A 19,682-nucleotide genomic window follows, 5' to 3' on the forward strand; every position below is an offset into this window, starting at 1 on the left:
GCTAGGAAGTTTCAAAATAGATTATATTTTGGAAGAGAAAAAAGGGAACTAATATTTATTGAATCCCTAATATGAGCTGGGTGTTTTATGCCCATTATTGAATTTAAAACTTGCAACCTTATTATTTGTGTGTTATGATCTGAATGTTTGTGTCCTCCCAAAATCGATATGTCAAATCTTAATCCCCAATATGACGGTATTAGAGGTAGGGTCTTGAAGAGGTGAATAGGTGATGAAGGCAGAGCCCTCGTGAATGGAATTAGCCTCTTTATAATAGAGGCTGAAGAGAGCTGCTTTGCCCTTTCTGCCATGCGTGGACACAACTAAAAGGTGCCATCTGTGAATCACAAAGTGAACTCTTACCAAACACCAGGCTTCAGAACTAAGAGAAATAATTTTTTTGTTTATAAGCCACCGAGTTTGCAGTAGGACAGCCTGAAGAGACTAACAGTGTGATTATTTCCAAAATTAAAGGTGAAGAGATAGACCCTAGTGAATGATGAAAGACTTACATGCTTTTCACTGCTTCATGCTGACTTGTTTACCACTTAAAGAATAGAGTTAGTGTTTGTCTTTCAATTTTATGACTCATTTCTTGTCTGATCCTCTTATGTTTTTCTACTTTACAGAAAGGCATGGAATAGCAACTAAGAGTTTACTACTAATGTGGCCATTTCTTTATCAATATTAGAGTAAGGTGCAATATTAGAGTAACTCAATATTAGAGTAAGGCTGTGTGTGTGTGTGTGTGTGTGTGTGTGTGTGTGTGTCTGTGAGAGAGAGAGTGTGTGTGTGTGTGTGTGTGTGTCTGTGAGAGAGAGAGAGAGAGAGAGTGTGTGTGTGTGTGTGTGTGTGTGTGTGTGTGTGTGTGTTTTCTTTCTGGCATCTTCTCAACTTTGTGAAGTTAAAGGCCAGTCACCCTATCATCCTGTGATTCTAAATTAGAATTATCAGTTATTCTTAATTTGTTTCAAAAACTTAACCTTAACAATAAAATACTTTTACTGATTTTTCCTTAGTACCACTAAAAGTTTTATATTCTGCCTAATGATTCAGCCTGTTTTTAAGAGGGCATCTAGACTTTTTCTTCAGGATCTTATGGTTTGATATTAATGTAAGCAAATACAATGAAACATTCTAAACCAACATAATGTGGATTTTTCTATAATCGTGGTACATTTTAAATTTTGGTAGCAACAGGTTTAGGAATAGAATATGAAGGTATCATCGATGATACTAGAGCACAGTAAGTGCAAATTTAGTGGCTTCTATGTAACTTCCATTGCTAGTCAAATAGGATCCAACTGGGTCTTTCTTGTTCTATTTTTTATAACTATTTATGGCTGAAAGATTTAATTCATTATTTTTTGCTCCTGGCCCCAAGTTTCTCCATAAATCGTGATTAACATGGGTAACACTTTCACATCTTTGCTTCTACCAAGATATACTTGTCAAAAGTGCAAAATGCCACATGACCATTCTAAACACTGGTTTGTGGTACTGGGACTAAACTCAAACAATGACAAGATATTATTACTATTTACTTTCTGTGATTAACATTATTTCAATAGAGATTGATTATTTTACTTTCCCTATGGTAATATTGCCTTATAGGGCTAATGCAAATCAATACTACTTGGATAAACTTAGCAAATACATGACATTATACTTGGCATGTAGATATTTAGCACACATTCACTCTGCCAATGGAAAAAAAAATGTTCTTCCTCCTCACAACAACAGCTGTCCAACCATAAACTTATTCTAGCAACTTTCTTGTCTAGTCAATATATGCATACCTTTCTTAATCTGATACCTGGAAAGAGTAGGGCCAGGAATTTGTTATGGGGCTAGAATTTGTTTGCATTGTATACCTTGATTTCATGTCCAGGTAATGGTGTTTTCCCCACCAATTTCTTCATTATTTTAAAAGAAAATGGCAAACCATGAATGAATGTAGTCTCCACAGAATATTAGTCTGCCTAATTATAATTAAACATAAGCTATAGCTCTAACCTGAGTGGTTTGAAGATGCATCCCATCACCTTATGTTTTTCAATGAAATAATAACTGATTAGCAAAGATCAATCATATAATGCTAAAACCCGGAGTCCATAAGGGATCATAGAAATCTTTGTCTTTTAGAAATAAGGATACTGAGACCCAAAGTTATTTAAAATTAAAGGTCCTAAATCTAAACAGCAAGAAGTCCACAAGACTGTAAAATTAGTGAGGTAGTTTTAGGTGATGAGGTGAATACCAGCACGGTATTCTCTAGTACCTGCTTGCCAGAGCTCAATACAAGGCCCAGCATGCATGGTCAGTTCTCCAAAAATATTCATTGAACAAAATATAAAGTGGAATTCTTTCTAGGATGCCAAGATTGGCAGATGCTGGTGCCGTTTGTATAGCTAGTGTCACTGTGACTGAAATAGCCATGCCATGGCCACCCAAAGTATGAAAGGATGACGACCCTAAAGTTATTGCAGACACTAGCTGCTTACAGTGAATGTGAATGCTTCTGTACAAGAGACTGCATCAAAGTTACTGCAGACACTAGCTGCTTACAGTGAATGTGAATGCTTTTGTACAAGAGACTGCATCATGATAAATTCTCCTCAAATATATAAAATTAAAAAATTTTTCTGTATTCAAAACATCCTGGATCTATTTATATCCTGCATCAGTACCCAGCTTTGAGTTCTGAGCAGCAAGTCAGATTTCCAGTGAAATATACAGGAAACAAAATTTCCAAGTTTAGCAATATTGATAACAATAAGATTTAAATTCTTCCACACCATGTGACTATTTATCATTCCTGTTGTCTAAAAATAATAGATTTTAGTCTATTTTTTCTTCTTCCAAAATAGGCTAAATTTCAAGGTTTAAGTCCAGTACTAACTTGAAGGTAATATCTACTTGTAATCCAATAATTTTAAAACCCTATTTTTTATTTGACATACATATTTATGAAAAACTCAGGTATTCATAGTCAATTTGACATGTTTCCTTTTACTTTCAAATCTGATAAAATAGACTTGTATTGAAGCCAGCTATATACCAGGGACCTTGTTTCCACAAATGCTGGACGCAATAAAAAGTAAAAATTTTAAACAATGCTGGGTACAATGAAAAATTAAAAAGTTAAAAAAAATTATTGAATGGGAAGTAGAGGCTATTTGTTCTAATAACTTTCCAAAGATATAGCTTGCTTGCTGTTTGTTGTTGCTAGTTAAAATCTGTTAGTTTTTGGTTCTTTATGAAATGGAGCAAAATGGCCATAAAACAAATAAAAGCTAAACCCAACTATGACGCTACTGTACGGCAAAGTTGAAAAGTCCTGCCCCAACGTTTCAGTGTAATCTCACTGAGGAATGAAGCCTGTAGAGTCAAATGAGGTTATCAGTCCTAAGACTGCTTTTTTTGAAAATGAACTCTCTCTCTCTTTCTAGGGAAAGGGGATTTAATTGGAGCAAATCTATCAATTAAGGACCAAGTGATCAAGACCAATGCAGATGTGAAGGCTTTAACCTACTGTGATCTCCAATGCATCATCCTCAAAGGACTCTTTGAAGTGCTAGACCTTTACCCAGAATATGCTCACAAATTCATGGAAGACATTCAGCATGACCTCACATACAACCTCCGAGAAGGTCATGAAAGTGATGTAAGTCTCATTTCTAATTAGCGCTGAGATCTAATAACACTGAGCCTGGAGATCACTTATAACAGTAAAGGCAGATGTCACTCTGAATAAGATGTGAATATTCAGCCACCAGTTAAGTAATTAAATAATTAGCTAGAAGCCAAACCTAGAGTTTGTTATTAACATCCTAGGAAAATATTTTTCATGGATAACTTCTCAACTCAGTTTCTTTCTTGTTTATTTTCATATGCTTATAGCTAGAATTGATTTCAATTATACATAACATTAGGTAGAGATGTGTGATTTCTCCAGAATTTAAAATTTCTGGATAAAGTATATGGTTCAGAGTTTTTGGTGCTTGTAATTGTTCACTACTTCAATTGCTTGACATAGATTTTGCTTAAAAATAATCTTATATTAATGGTACACAAAACAGTCTATCTTAAAGTGAATAAATATGCATGAAAGGATTCAAGCCAAGGGTTGTCACACTGAAATTGTAATGAACATTTTATACAATTATATATTTGCTTCATGTTTCAAATTAGACAAACAGCTTTCCTGTCAAAATATGTACTATACTGCATCCTGTGATTAAGCTGGTCGTGAACATGACTTCATTAGATGTCTCAGAGAGACACATGATTTAATAGGAATGATTGTTGAAAGGCAAGCCAAGGCATGCATAGCATTGTGTAACAACCAAAGCCTTTACATGCTGTCTTGAGCTTTGCCCCAGATATTTGTAACTCTCATTTTTTTTTTCCTATGGACTTAAGAAGCTGTGGTTTTGACCAACCCATATTGTGCAGATACTCATATCAATAATCAATATTCTCTACTTTGAAGGGTAGAAAGAAAATGTAAATTGCATATTATTTTATCTTGCTTGGGGCTATCTAATGACAGTAAATAAGTAGATAATGTCCCATTCTGAGGTTCAAGATTACCAGTTTTGCATATGTGCTTCTCTCCATTGTTGATAGCAAACAGCAGAGGAGGTACCAACATTTGCTGGCTACTTTTCATGTGTTAAGCACTCTACCTATGTAAAGCACCTCATTTATTTCTTTAGACAAATCTTTAAGGTAAGTCTTGATCTGTTTTTATGGAAAAGAAAACAGATTCAGAATGGATAAGTCACGTGTGTATGTTTACACAAGCTTGCAGGTGGCTGGGACAGAGTTTCAACATAGGCATCAGATTTTAACACTTGTATTGTTTCTGTTAAATATGCTGCCTTTTCTTGAAATTACTTTCATGCCTTTTAATCAGTAGATTGAATTTTAAAACTACAGGTGTTTTTTTGTGCTCTCCATGGCAGCATAAAATGACAACTGTTTTGAAGATTGAGGTTGAGTTAGGGGGTGGAAATAATCAAAGAGAAAAAGAAATTAGGAAAAAAAAGAAGAATTGCTAATACTCCTCACCATGGGAAAGTGGGAAATACTGGATCTCAATCTCTGTTTTCTTTTTTATTTGACAGCATAAAAGGACAACTGTTTTGAAGACTGAGGGTGAGTTAGGGGGTGGAAGTAATCATAGAAAAGAAGAAATTAGGAAAGAGAGAGGAATTGCTAATATTCCTAAGCGTGGGAAAGTGGGAAGTATTGGATCTCAATCACTATTTTCTTTTATTTGACTTCTTAAGGATCCTTATCTTTTTTAAAAATTTGTGGCATACAAAATGATGTTTTGAAATATGTATACATTTGGGAATAGCTAAATCACACTAATTAAGGTATTCATTTTTTCACATTTATCATTTATTTTTGGTGAGAACACTTAAAATCACCTCCCTTAGCAATTTTCAAATGTATAATACATCATTATTAACTAGAGTCACCATGTTGTACAACAGATCTCTTAAACTTACTTCTCCTAACTTAATCTCTGTATCCTTTGAGCAACATCTTTCTAATCTCTCCTGGACCTCCAGCCCCAGCTCCTATTAACCATCAGTCTACTCTCTGCTTCTTTCAGTTTAAGGTATTTTAGATTCAACATACAACCGAGACCATGTAGTAGTTGTCTTTCTGTACCTGGCTTATTTCATTAAGTAAAATGACCTCCAGTTTCATCAGTGTTGCTGCAAATGACAGTATGCGCTTCTTTTTTAAGGCTGAAGAGTATTCCATTGTGTATACATACATTTTCTTTATTCACTTGCCTGTTGTTGGACATTTAAGATAATTCTGTATCTGGGCTCTTACTAATAATGCTGTAATGAAAACGGGAGAACTTCCCTACTGCTTTCTATAGTGGCGATCCTGATTTCCATTTGCAGCAACCGTGTTCGGGGCTTTTTTCTTCTTCACATCGTTGCCAACATTTATCTTTGTTTTTTTTTCTTTTAGCCATTCTAATAGGTATGGTTCTAATTTGCATTTTCCTAATGATTGGCAATATTGAGGATATTTTCATATAGCTGTTAGCCTTTTGTATGTCTTTTGTTGAGAGAAGTTCATTCTGGACACTTGTTTATTTTAAAAATCAGGTTATTTATTTTCTTGTTATTGAGTTGTTTCAGTTCCTTATGTATTTTGCATATTAACTCCTTAGCAGATGTATGATTTGCAAATAATTTCTCTCATTCTGTAGATTGTCTCTTGATTCTGTTGTATCCTTTTTCTGTGCAGAGCTTTTTAATTTGATATAATTCAATTTATCTGTTTTTGCTTTTGTTGCCTGTGCTTTGGAGTCATATCCAAAAACATTGTCCAGACCAATGTCATGGAGTTTTCCCCTATGTTTTCTCTTAGAGTTACACAATTTCAGGTCTTACATTTAATTCTTTATTCATTTTGAATTTATGTTTGTAGATGGTGTAACATAAAGATCTAATTTTATTCTTCTGCATATGGAAAAAGAATTTTTATCTTTGATAAATTTTTCATGTTTTTTTCTATTTGCTAGAACATTAATTATAGTAATTTCTAAATCCCAGTATACTTGAATTATCTGTGGAATTATTTTCATTGTTATTTTTCACTGTTTCTGTCTCTCTCTTGGTCATTTGTTCTTTTTTGGTAATTTAGTTCTCTTTTTTAAAAAGGAAAAGCAGGTGTCAGAATTTTGTTTAAATATAGATGTTGCTTATTAAAGATCATTCATGTCATTTTCCTCAAAATAAGATTTTCTTTTCATGGGCAGAAAGAGTATCAGCAAACCATATAAATTATGCTGTCCATAATTTATTTTAGGCCTTGTTAGGCTGGTGTATTTCAAGTTTGCCCTCAGTCCTGAGGTCTAGCCTTTACTCCTAAAACAGCTTTTCTGGATTCTTAGCTGAAATCACAGTATGTTTGCCAAGGCTCTTCCTATTTAGCAGAGTTTGAGCTCCAGCCTCCATCTCCGCAACACCACTTGACTGTTGAAACCTCGGTTCTGCAATTTACCCTTCTAGGTGCTATTTTTAATCTGTTTCTTAGAGGACTGCCCCTTGCTATTTAAGTAAGTTAGGAGTTGCCTAATGTCTTAAAGGGAACATCAATGCAGTTTACTTATCTCTGGTATTATATTCCTCAAATCCCTTACACTTTGGTCTACTTGAACTTCTCATCCTTACTTGGTAAGGATGCTCCTTTCTCCTCTCTTCTATTCTACCTTATAATGAAATAGCAAATGCCTGCAGAAAAATACCTATCTGAATGTGAAGCTCTTATTGGTGCACTTCTCTTTTGTTAGGGATCACAGTCCTTCAAGTCTTAGTTGATTTCTCTCAAATTCCTTCAAGTAGTTTGATATGGTTTGACGGTATCCTCACTAAAATCTCATCCTGAGTTGTAGTTCCCCTAATCCCCACATATCATGGGAGGGACCAGGTGGAGATAATTGAATATTGGGCTGTTTCCACCATCCTTTTCTTGTGATAGTTAATTCTCACAAGATCTGATTGTTTCATAGGGGGCTTCCCCTTTTGCTGTGCACTCATTCTTCTCCCCGCTGCTATGTGAAGAAAGACGTGTTTGCTTTCCCTTCTGCCATGACTTTAAGTTTCCTGAGACCTCTCCAGCCATGCTGAACTGCAACTTAATTAAACTTCATTCATTTATAAATTACTCAGTCTCTGATATGTTTTTATTAGCAGCATGAGAACAGACTAATACTCAGTTATTTTATGAATTTTGTCCAGTTTGATAATTACTTTTGACTGGAGGGTTAGTTCAATATAAGTTACTTTATTACAGCTTGAACCAAAATTGTTTCTTTTCAAAGTGGACTCCTCATGGGTTGCATTTTAAAGGTAGATGGGACCTTCATTGTTTTGTAGTTCCTGATATTTTATCCCTCAAAACTTCTATTCATATATACTGAGATCCTAGAGGATAGTATGCTGTCTAATGGCTAGGTAAGTTTGGAACTCTCTTTCTATAAGTTTGTACCATAAGGGAAAAGTCTTTGCCCTCCCCAACCATACTATGACTTTCAGGGGAACTTATATTCTGATGATTACCTTATGGATTCCTGTTCTCTACTCTGTTGTCAGACCAAATGGAGAACGAAGCCCCTTTCCTTGATTTTCACAGACAAAACCAAAAATATCCAATCACACAGGGTTTTCTGTGGGTAAAGCCTTTGTGGAAATTTAAGTGATGAGTTGCGGAAGGAAGAACATTTGCAAAATGAAGATGCACACAACATAAATGTAACTTATCTATATTGTCTTATTTTTAAAGTTCATGTGGACACTCTACCATGTTGCTCAGCCACTTATTATTGGTCTTAGCTTTCTCCTCTCCTCTTTTGTATGCTCCCCTCTAATCCCAAATTCCTCATTATTTCTCATCCATGTTAATGTAACTCTCTGTTTAGTTGCCTTGCATTTTTCTGATTTTGCCTCCTGAATGTCACCTTTTATTCTGGGTAGCTTATGTACTATCCAGCAACATGGAGAGTTACCAGAATATCTGACTAAAGAGAAAACTGACAGACAACCTATTCTGAAATAAAGCAAAGACAAAAAGCACTTTAATAAATAGTCAAAATTTAGAAGGAATATGCATGTAGCAGTAGGATTATGATTCCTAGAACTGTGATAAATTAAATAACTTTATATCTAATTCTCATAGGAAAATTAATTTAAACCTATAAAATACTTTGTAAGTTTATTGAAAAGGTTAGCTAGCACTGTTTTAACCTCATGCTAATTATGCATTTTATGCAATCATTGTGTTTTCCGTATTTGACCTCATTTATATTTCCTGTGTAGTTCCAGTAATGACATAGTTCAATTTAGCTATTTCTATGTTTGCAGATCATGAGAGATTTGCTTCACTGCCTCTTGTGGTAAACTCTATAAAATTAATTTTAACACAAATTCACCTGTTTTTGTTAGTTGTGAAATTTCTTTTTTCTTAATGTAAGAATTTTGAATTTGTGAACAAATTAAATGATTGAAGAGCATTCAAAATATGTTTTTTAAAAATTAATGATGCTAGTATATTGAAAATGAGATACTGATATGACTATATATAAGTACATCTTATGTGCTTTGCATGTGGTAGGCACTAATTTGTGGATGGTGTTGTGGTTGTGGAACAACATATGGCAATGGCTATTTTTAAAAATGATAAATTCTCTAGCTTTACCTTACTGAGGCATCTTTAAATGACAAAACCTAATAAAATGCTAAATGTAATGATGACCTAATTTCTTCCCCAATATTTCATTATTGACATATAATCCAATCAGCTAAAAACTCAAGTCTCCTCCTTTAGTCTTCTGACCTCTTTAGTAAATGGAAAAATACATCCCCAGTTTCCTGACAGCCAGTGGCTTCCAGTGAAGTTCTTTGAATTCCTGTCTTCAATGACAGGAGGTGAAACCAAAGTTCAGAGAGGGTCCTTGCAGCAGAGATAAGGGAGTCCTTGAGGAGTGCCCACCTTCAGCAGCTTTCTCTGCACTTTTGACATATATGATGGCTCTTAGTGGTTTGTGATACTGACCCATGGCGGCCTAAAACTTCAATATTTATCATAATATCTTAATTTCCATCTCTCTATATATATCAATCACCAAATAGTTACAAAATTGAATCCTTCAGAGTTCTGACCAACAAGTGAAACAAATACAGCCGGTCCTCCTTATCTATAGAGTCCATCTCCAGGGATTCAACCAACCACTAATCAAAATCATCAATAAATGTTCTCTGCACCACATATGTGCACTGTTTTTTTCCTATCATAACTCCCTAAACAACAAAATATAACAACTATTGACATAGAATTTACATTGTAATAGGTGTCATAAGTAATCTACTACTGATTTAGAGTACACAGAAGGATTTGCATAGGTTATATGCAAATACCATGCTATTATTATATCAGGGATTTGAGCATCTGAGGATTTTCGTATCTGCAGGACATCCTGGAACCAGTCTCTCAGATACTAAGGGATAATTATACCTATATAATAATAATCCATTGCAAAAACTCCAGATTAGTCCTATGCATGAAGTTAACACAAATATAAATAAACATAACTGAATGCAAAAGTTTCATACTAGTAGTATGCATAAAGTTTAATGCAGGACTTAATGGAAGAATATATCCATGATGTCTGAACACTTAACGGTTTGGTCAAAAAGTAAAAAGTATTACTGTTAGAAATATGAACAAAATATATGTACAGGCAATGTGTAGATGAAGAAACACAAAAGACAAGAAGTACATAAAAATATGCTCAAAAACTTTAGAAATATAAACATGAAAATAAAAAACAATCATATAAACTTTTAAATTCTTAGATACCAACCTTATGGAGGAGTTTAATAAAATTGTATAGGAACTTATGCAGTTATTGGTGGAGAATATAGTCTTCTGCACCCATTTTGCAGAAAACTATGTCACTACTTAGTTCATTCAAATATATATACAGCCTATGACCTCTCAATTCCAAAATGAATTCAAAAAATTTTCATACAGGTCTCTAAAGGGGGTCATATGGGGATGTTCATTGTAGCTCTACTTATTGTGGACAAGAGTTAAAAGCAACCTGGGTATTCATCACTGGAAGAGCAGGTTCAGTAAAATGTGGTGCATCTATAACAGAATTCTATGTAGCAGTGACAGTATTAGAGATATGTAAAATGTAGTATTTATTGACAAGACAAGAAACAGAATGAAATCGAAAACAATGCCACTTGCATAAATTAGAATGTTCCCAAATAAGCCAGTGTAAAATTTTATAAGCTAAGTATAAATGGAAATACCAAAGGAATTTCTATAATTGAAATACCAAAACAGTCAGTACCTAAGACAATATTGAAAAAAAAAAAAGCAAAATTTGAGGACTTATGCTGTTAGACTAAAAAATAGTTATAAACTAAACCTACAGTAATCCAACCAATGAGATATGAATGCAAGGCTATACAATTTCACTGGAACAGAGTCTACAAACAGGCCCACTCTTTATCATTACCTGATTTATCACAAGTTGTTATAATGAAAAACAATTGACACTTTAGACTATCAATATACATGTTAAAATATCCTGAGGGAAATACAGTCAAAGGGGGCCTTTGATTGCCTTTGCAGATTCATGTATAAATAGATACACACACACACACACACACACACACATATACACACACACACACACACAAATATATAACCTAGCAACCTGCAAAGGATGCACAGGATAAACATCATTAAAATTAACTCCAGATGGATTAAAGACTTAAACAGAAGACCTAACACCATAAAATCCCTAGAAGAAAACCTAGGCAAAACCATTCAGGACATAGGCATAGGTGAGGACTTCATGACTAAACACCAAAAGCATTGGCAACAAAAGCCAAAATAGACAAACGGGATCTAATTAAACTCCAGAGCTTCTGCACAGCAAAAGAAACAATCATTAGAGTGAACTGGGAACCAACAGAATGGGAAAAAATTTTTGCAATCTACCCATCTGACAAAGGGCTAATATCCAGAATCTAAAAAGAACTAAAACAGATTTACAAGGAAAAAAACAAACAAACCCATTCAAAAGTGGGCGAAGGGTATGAACAGACACTTTTCTAATGAAGACATATATGAGGCCAACAAACATATGAAAAAATGCTCATCATCACTGGTCATTAAAGAAATGCAAATCAAAACTTCATTGAGATACCATCTCATGCCAGTTAGAACAGCGATCATTAAAAAATCTGGAGACAACAGATGCTGAAGAGGATATGGAGAAATAGGAACACTTTTACACTGTTCGTGGGAGTGTAAAATTAGTTCAACCTTTGTAGAAGACAGTGTGGCAATTCCTCAAGGACCTAGAAATAGAAATTCCATTTGACCCAGCAATCCCATTACTGGGTATATATCCAAAGGATTATAAATTGTTCTATTATAAGGACACATGCACACGAATGTTCATTGCAGCACTGTTTACAATAGCAAAGACTTGGAACCAACCCAAATGCCCATCAATGATAGACTGGACACAGAAAATGTGCCACATATACACCATGGAATACCATGCAGCCATAAAAAATGATGAGATCATGTCCTTTGTAGGGACATGGATGAACCTGGAAACTATCATTCTCAGCAAACTGACACAAGAACAGAAAATCAAACACTGCATGTTCTCACTCATAGGTGGGTATTGAACAATGAGAACACATGGACACAGGGAGGGGAGCATCATACATTGAAGTTTGTCAGGGGGAACTAGGGGAGGGACAGCAGGGAGTGGGGAGTTGGGAGGGATAACATGGGGAGAAATACCAGATATAGGTGATGGGGAGGAAAGCAGCAAACCACATTGCCATATATGTACCTATGCAACAATCCTGCATGTTCTTCACATGTACCCCAAAACCTAAAACGCAATAAAATTTTTTAAAACAGCTGCCATTTCTGATTGCTTACTCTGCAATAGACACTGTGTATATATTACTTGGTGAAATCATTATGACAGTCTTGCAACTTGGGTACAGTTATTTTCATCACCAGCAGTACGAAGTATATGTATCCCTTGTCAGGATAAGCTGGTCTCTAATGTATGATTCAGCTAGCCTTCAGGAGCCCATGGGGGCAGGGAGTGGGCGCTGAAACGTATCTACCCAACCATGACAAATGAGAGTCAATATAGTGATTCTCCCTGCTTCCACTTATATCCTCTTATGACCTTAAGGCTACAGGAGCAATCTTTGTAAAATATAAACCTGATTGTGTCATTTTTGTTGCTTAAAATAGATCCCCATGGGCCAGTAATAAATATCCAGACTTTTTATCATAACTTACAAGGTTCTATGCCTTCCTTCCCCAGGATACCTTTCAAAGTTATCTGATGCCATCTTGCCTCCAGCATTACAATCCAGCACACTGGCCTGCTTTCCCTTCCTTAGGAAGGCAGTCCTCACCCACCTCACTGCCTCCTTCCCCACCTCTGCTTCCTCTGGGCCTTTGCATCTTATCTTTCTTCCTGCTGCGCTACTCCTCAGCCCTTAACTGACAGTCTGCTCCGGAGTTTGCCTTCTCCCAGTTATCCTCTGTTATACCACCTTGTTTATCTTTTTCATGGCACTTAGCAGGATCTAAAATTATTTTAATTTGTATATTGTCTTGCTCATGATTAGTTTCTCCTACCAAAACCTATATTATGAAAGCTTTGTCCTGTTCTATACGATAGCCCCACTGCCTAGGTCAGAGCCTAGTGCAGAGTCAACATTGAATATATATTCAATGAATGAATGAACAAATGTCAATAAGTTTACTTTCGTTCCTAGAACTAATGTTAAATTTTAAGAAAATGAAGAAAGTCCTGAAGACAGCAGCCTCTATGGCCAGTAAGTAGAGTCTATAATAAGAAGCGAAAAACAATTTAGGATTGTATTTCTTAGAAGTAGCAAAGCCAAAAAAACGTATCAGTACTAGGATTTGAAAGAACAAATTGAAAGAATGGCTAAATTAAATAACAGAATTTTTCATTTCCCCTAAGTTCAAGGAAAGAGATTTTCAAAAGCAACATGAGGAATTTAAGCTGAATAATAGGGAAATAACAAAGCTTACAATCTGAGTAATATTTCTCCTGTGGCTTGGTATAGTAAGTAGTGTTAAAATAAAAGATCTGCCTCCAAATCTCAGCTAATGCACCTATTTTCTACATCTAATCTCCATGGACTATTGAGTTATATCTACTTGAACCTCTTGGCACTGGGCAATTTCTTGTGTAATTAATTTGTGCTATATCTATGAGATTCGACTTCATGATTCCTTCCTTAGATAAAAATAAGCCTGACTAGATCTTTCAAATCAAGCTTTTGATTTGCCAACATCTCTTGATGCCTATATGACTATACTACAATTTAATTCAATGCAAGAATGTACTAAAAAGGGAACTTTTCCAAAGAAGAAGCTTATTTTAAATTTAGACGCCATTTCAGTCTGAAATGAAATTGGGCTTAGAAGCAATTCTCTTGAAAATGATTTATCAAATATTAATAATTTTTTAAATCATATCTGACAGCCCAGATACTTAGTTCTTCAAGAGTAGCCTGTGTGTAGGTGTGCATCTGCCAGCAGAGTCCTGCGTAATAAGAGAACATAATTAATTCTTCACTTTTCTGAGATAATTGATCTTAGAAAATTGCATCCTGAAGAACTCACATGTCATTTTATCATGTCAGCTTTCCTCGTTATCTCAGGCCCTACAAGTGTTTTGTTTGTCAGTTGTGTAGTTTAAAATACTCTCCCTCAGGAAGCAAAAACAATTCCATGAAATATCTTGCAGTGAACCGTTTTACACTTTTATGCTGCTTAAGAAAATGTTAGATAGGAACAGCTCATTAAATAATGGCCTGGGAATTGTACTTGGATCCAGAATAAGTTTGTTTTTGTTTGGTTTGGTTTGGTTTCATTTGGTCTGAGACAGAGTCTTGCACTGTCACCTGGGCTGGAGTACAGTGGTGCAATATTGGCTCACCGTAACCTTTGCCTCCCGGGTTTAAGCAATTCTCCTGCCTCAGCCTCCCAAGTAGTTCGGATTACAGGTGCTCACCACAATATGTTTTTTATATTCAGAAACTTTCCTTCTGCTGATGTCTTTCAGTAGATTCAGCCGTGACTGTGACAAACATAGTATCTTGAAGGAAGAGAGGGTGTTTTCATTAGCATCCCCAGAGCCTAGTTTTGTGTTTATGTTGATGGTGTTGAGTAAATAAAGACCATTTTGGACTTCGTGCACCTATTCATACATCCTACTTCGCCTGACTGCAACAAAATGATTCTCAGTACCCCTTCTCTTCTTAGTGGTTACCTAAGATAACAGCTTTATTCCCTTTATTATTATCCATCTTCTTCCCATCTTCATCGTTTTCTCAGTGAGGACTGGAGTCTACTGGACTCCATTGGAGTGTAAGGTCTGTTCCCTTCCAACCCTGAAGTTCTAGACTCCTGCCTCAGAGAAATAAAGGTTTGATATTCTCCAAAGTTGTAAATCAAAGGAAAGAAGTTACTCTTACCCTTTCTCTAATTATACTTAATTTTTACAAATTCTTATTTTAGGATAGAACTAGTGTAGGACATTGCAAAAGGCCCATCCCGGGAATCCTGTTACATTTGAGGTAATTCAGAGTGAGGACATTGACTGTAAACAATAGAAATCCAACTCAAATTTAGCATTAAAAGAAAGGGATATTTAATATAAGAATTCCAATTATCTGATGGGATCAAATAAAACATGTGCACACATACGCAACACATACCCCCTGGATCTCAGAAACTCTTATAATCAATCAGGCTCTCAAACTCTAACATTATCTCTCCTTTTCCTCTCCATTTCTCTGCATATCCTCTTCATTCTTCTCTCCTTCAGTAGACTTGTCATCTTATTTTCTTCATCCAAATGGCAGAAATATGGTCTCAGCAGCTCTTCAATTTAAATAGCAGAGTAAGCTGGAGTTTCTTAGTTGATTCTAGATTCTTATGGAAAGACTCGAGTGGTTCAGCTTTAAGTCACGTGACCATCCAGCTTTTATTAAGTATTGTGTGGGGCTTCAAGGATGAAGGGAGATCACCCTGTAGTAGCATGGTGGTTTCCATGGAAACCCTGAGGGTTGAAGAGTTGAGATAAGAGACAAGAGCCAGAAAGAGGGTGGGAAGGCAGAGGTAGTTGCTGGACACATAAAGCAAAGCTAGAAGTTGTATAAATTGTGGGTCTCCTTTGTGTTATGGCATTGTAGTTTGTCTCCATACAATCATCTCTCAGCAACTTTTTCATAGAAATGCAATCCCTTATTCAAAAACATATTAAAATAAAAGCATATGAAATAGGGAACACATAAAAAGCTTCAAACCATGCTGCAGTGGCTTATGTTTCATCTTTTCTGGATTCTCTCCTTTGTGGCCACTCGTTAGTCAAGGAGCATGACATATACCCTAAACAGAGATCAGCCACATTTTTAGTGGCATCTGAATATTTCAACTTATGTTTCCAAGTTGAACAGTGAGCAGTTCAATTTTTAAGTTTGTTTGTGGGGAAGGGGAGTTTAGCTGGGTTGGGAAAGAGAAAGAAAAGCCCACCTGCCATCCAATAACCAAGACAAAAAAGTTTTTCTTTCCTTTCTTCCCTGGTTGTGTCCATCCTGCTGAGAACAGCAGATGTTCAGCCTGAAATAAAGTGTGAAATTTGCATATACACACATACCCACTAACAGGCATGGTTCCACTTACATGTATTCCTTGAGAATGTAAAACAACCTACTGCTACATCCAACAGAAATCCACATATCTGCTTTATATTACTTGGCAGGAAAAGGGGAAGGTGGAGCAAGGGTCCTCCATTCCATACTACGTTGTGGATTGTTGTTTAGGCCTATGAAGTGCAGTGTTTGCCCTCTGTAGAGTTCTTCTGCAGGCTGAGTTAACAAAGCCTCATGCTCATGACAAAGGCTCTATGAAAAGAAGCTGATATACATACTGTTGATAGTATAGTAGCTCCTAGGAGCAAAGCTGCATTTTACAAATATTAACTTATTTTATTCTCACAACGACTTTGGAAATAGGTTGTATAAGTTTATGCTCTAGATAAGGAGATGAATTAAGGATAAAAGAGGGGGAAAAAACGGCCCAGAATCCTTTAGCAAGTAAGCAAGGGAGATCAGTAACTGAAATTTAAGTCCCAAAGCACCTGACTTCAAAACCCAGTTGAAACTTAGTGGAAGTTTATCCATCAAAACAAGTTATTAATTCGTGGTCAGTTGCCTAATCCCATGATTAGTGAGTGCCAGCTAAGTTAATAGGAAATATGTTTCCATGGGAAAATCAGCTTCACTAGCCAAATACATAAGTAAAAAATGAAGCACAGCACTTTTTGATAATTCATTAAGCTGTATACTTTTGATTTACATACTTTTTTCTGTATACTATACTTCAATGAGAAAGTTTTTAAAACATGAATTATAAGAATTCTACCAAGTTACATGTGGATAATTCAGTAGTGTATAGATGATTTCCTTGAGAACAATGATTATATTTTAATTCATTTTTGCAATCGTTTTTTAAATAGAATTGCTGGGACAAAGTATGTGCTTGATGAATGATTACTGAAATTTAATCAATTCATTTGTGTGTGTGTATGCGTGTGCACGCAAAGGCACTTTATATATCATCTGGTAAAACTTTTTATTTGGTGACATGGTTTGGCTCTGTGTCCCCACCCAAATCTCATCTTGTAGCTCTCATAATTCCCACTCTTGTGGGAGGGACCCAGTGGGAGATGACTGAATCATGGGGACAGGTCTTTCCTGTGCTGTTCTTGTGATAGTGAATGAGTCTCATGAGACCTAATGGTTTTATTAGAAGGAGTTTTCTGCACAGCTCTCTTTGTCTGCTGCCATTCATGTAAGATGTGACTTTCTTCTCCTTGCCTTCCACAGTCTTCCTTGAGGAGACTGTGAGGCCTCCTCAGCCATGTGGAACTGCAAGTCCATTAAACCTCCTTCTTCTATAAATTGCCCAGTCTCAGGTATGTCTTTTTCAGCAACATGAAAATGGACTAATACATTTGGATTATAGGTGGCATAATCTAATTCAAATTAGCTTGCAGAGAGGAAAAAATTTTTTCACTTACAGAACAAAAAAATAAGTTATTGCTTAGATGTATAATGTAAGTGAATTACATACCTATGTTAATCAGAATATCTCCTGTGCAGAGAGAACTTTCACATATGAATACATCTCCCATGGACATCAAGTATGTGTTTCAAATAAGATTTAGTCAAAAAATCAAGATACATCTCATCTTTTTTTACTTTCTCTTGTCAACGGAATATTTAGTAGCACACCTACTTGCTACATAGAGCAAAGAATGCCATTAAGTATTATGAGCAAGGTAATTTGTTTATATTACCTCATTTAATTTAACTTTTAATCATTGCATTGTCTCTGGGAATTTGGATTATCTTCTGGCTTCCCAAATGAGGAAACTGAGTAGCTAAGCAGTTTACTGCCTGAGATTACAAAAATCAGTGCAAGAATCAAACAGGATAAAATCAAGTCAAACTCATAGTCTTCTGCATACAAGCCTAATACATTTGTCCACTAACATAACCTGCCACAAATCAGAGAAAAATGGGTTAGTTGTCTTCTGATTTATAGCATAGGCTATACCGAATTTCTGGAATAACATTCACTTTAATTTTCTTAAACTTAATTCTATTGCTTGTCATATCTAATCAGAAACCCACTGGAACTAAACATTTTAGGAAAGACATCCGATTAACAAGAGGACAAGTAAGATGACAAAACACCCATGCCCTGGCCATTTGACTTGGCTGCTCCCCTTGTATTTATGCTCTTATTTGGTCATAAATCCATCCATTTATTAAACAACCCTGTGGTCACAGACTGGCTCTGGGAGAATTTCTTCCAACTCGAGTATACATTTCTCAGTCTGCTATATCCATTATTGTTCTTCATCCTTCCCTTGCTCCATCTTTAAGAATAAATTTGTGAAATCACCACTCCACTGTCATTTTAAATGTACAAAATAGTATTTTACATTCTTCCCAGACTGTTTCATTCTTGTAAGAAGATGCAGATCTTATTAATGGAAATGAATGAAAATCTCTTTGGAGTGTGAATGTATTTGCCAACGAGTAACACATTCTGAGAGCTTCTTGTATACACATACAAACTCACGCACACACATACATTTATGTAGAGCGATTGAGAACATAAGTGAAAGAATCAATGTCTTTAATGATTTCTGTTCACATATCTCAGTTAACCTGCAAATACTTTACCTGTGGATATGTTAGGACTTTTTAAAACACAATTCTATTATGGTTTTTGTCCAAGAATTACGCTTTTTGTCCAGGATTTTTAGAACAATCCTGAATATTTTATTGTGGTGAATATTTCACTGTTTGAGGCTGTACCCAGATAATAACGTTTCACAGGTCATCCTTAGGCATGTGGGGCATTTCTTCTGTTGGCCCTGTAAATCCCAAACCAGTTAGCCCTTTAATCCCAAATCTCAAACTCAACTGTTAGATTTAGTGCATGGTATGATTAACACTGTGTACATGAACTAAGTTGATGGAAATTAAGTTAAAATTAAAAACAAAATGCAAAGTCCCAGGATAAACATATTTAATAGTGCTTTTCCTGCAAAAATTCCACAAAAGGGTGTAGACAGCAAAGAGGATGACATATGGTGGAGGCAGTCTGCTTACAACGCAGCACAGACTGTGCTCAGCAGGAAGATCTGGAGGTCTCTAGTTTGATCAGATTCGAGGCATCTATTTGCTCACCATTTAAACACAGCATGCCAGGATGCCAAAAGAGCGGCAGCTTTGAGTGCAGGAAACAGCAGCCAAGTCGTCAGAAATACAAAGCAAGCTGAATGCCAAATTAAGGGGAAAACTGAAGTTCCTTGAAATTATGAATGTAAAGTCATGTGGTAATGACAACTCTGTAAGGGTGGCAGGACCAAGGAAGATGCATTTCTCTCAAATGAATTGGCATTCAAAGAGTTTGGTTTCCATGTCGTTGAAGAAAATGTTTAAGGAAAATTCTGATATGAATGT

The 19,682-nt window shown here is 35.7% G+C and overlaps 1 protein-coding gene and 1 long non-coding RNA gene across 5 annotated transcripts in view; one reads left to right on the forward strand and one right to left on the reverse strand.

Moving 5' to 3' along the window:
* KCNH8 (potassium voltage-gated channel subfamily H member 8) overlaps positions 1-19,682 on the forward strand; it is a 331,425-nt gene that overhangs the window by 267,274 nt on the left and 44,469 nt on the right. For all 3 annotated transcript variants that reach the window (XM_035277743.3, XM_078354394.1, XM_002759643.6), the window contains one exon: positions 3,453-3,667. In XM_035277743.3, coding sequence (XP_035133634.1) covers positions 3,453-3,667 — 215 coding nt within the window. The remainder of the gene's footprint in view (positions 1-3,452; positions 3,668-19,682) is intronic.
* The window catches only part of LOC108588864 (uncharacterized), a 382,270-nt gene that overhangs the window by 143,887 nt on the left and 218,701 nt on the right, over positions 1-19,682 (reverse strand). The window lies entirely within an intron of this gene.

This window comes from Callithrix jacchus, chromosome 17 (assembly GCF_049354715.1).
Source record: "Callithrix jacchus isolate 240 chromosome 17, calJac240_pri, whole genome shotgun sequence".
Taxonomy (NCBI): Eukaryota; Metazoa; Chordata; class Mammalia; order Primates; family Cebidae; genus Callithrix; species Callithrix jacchus.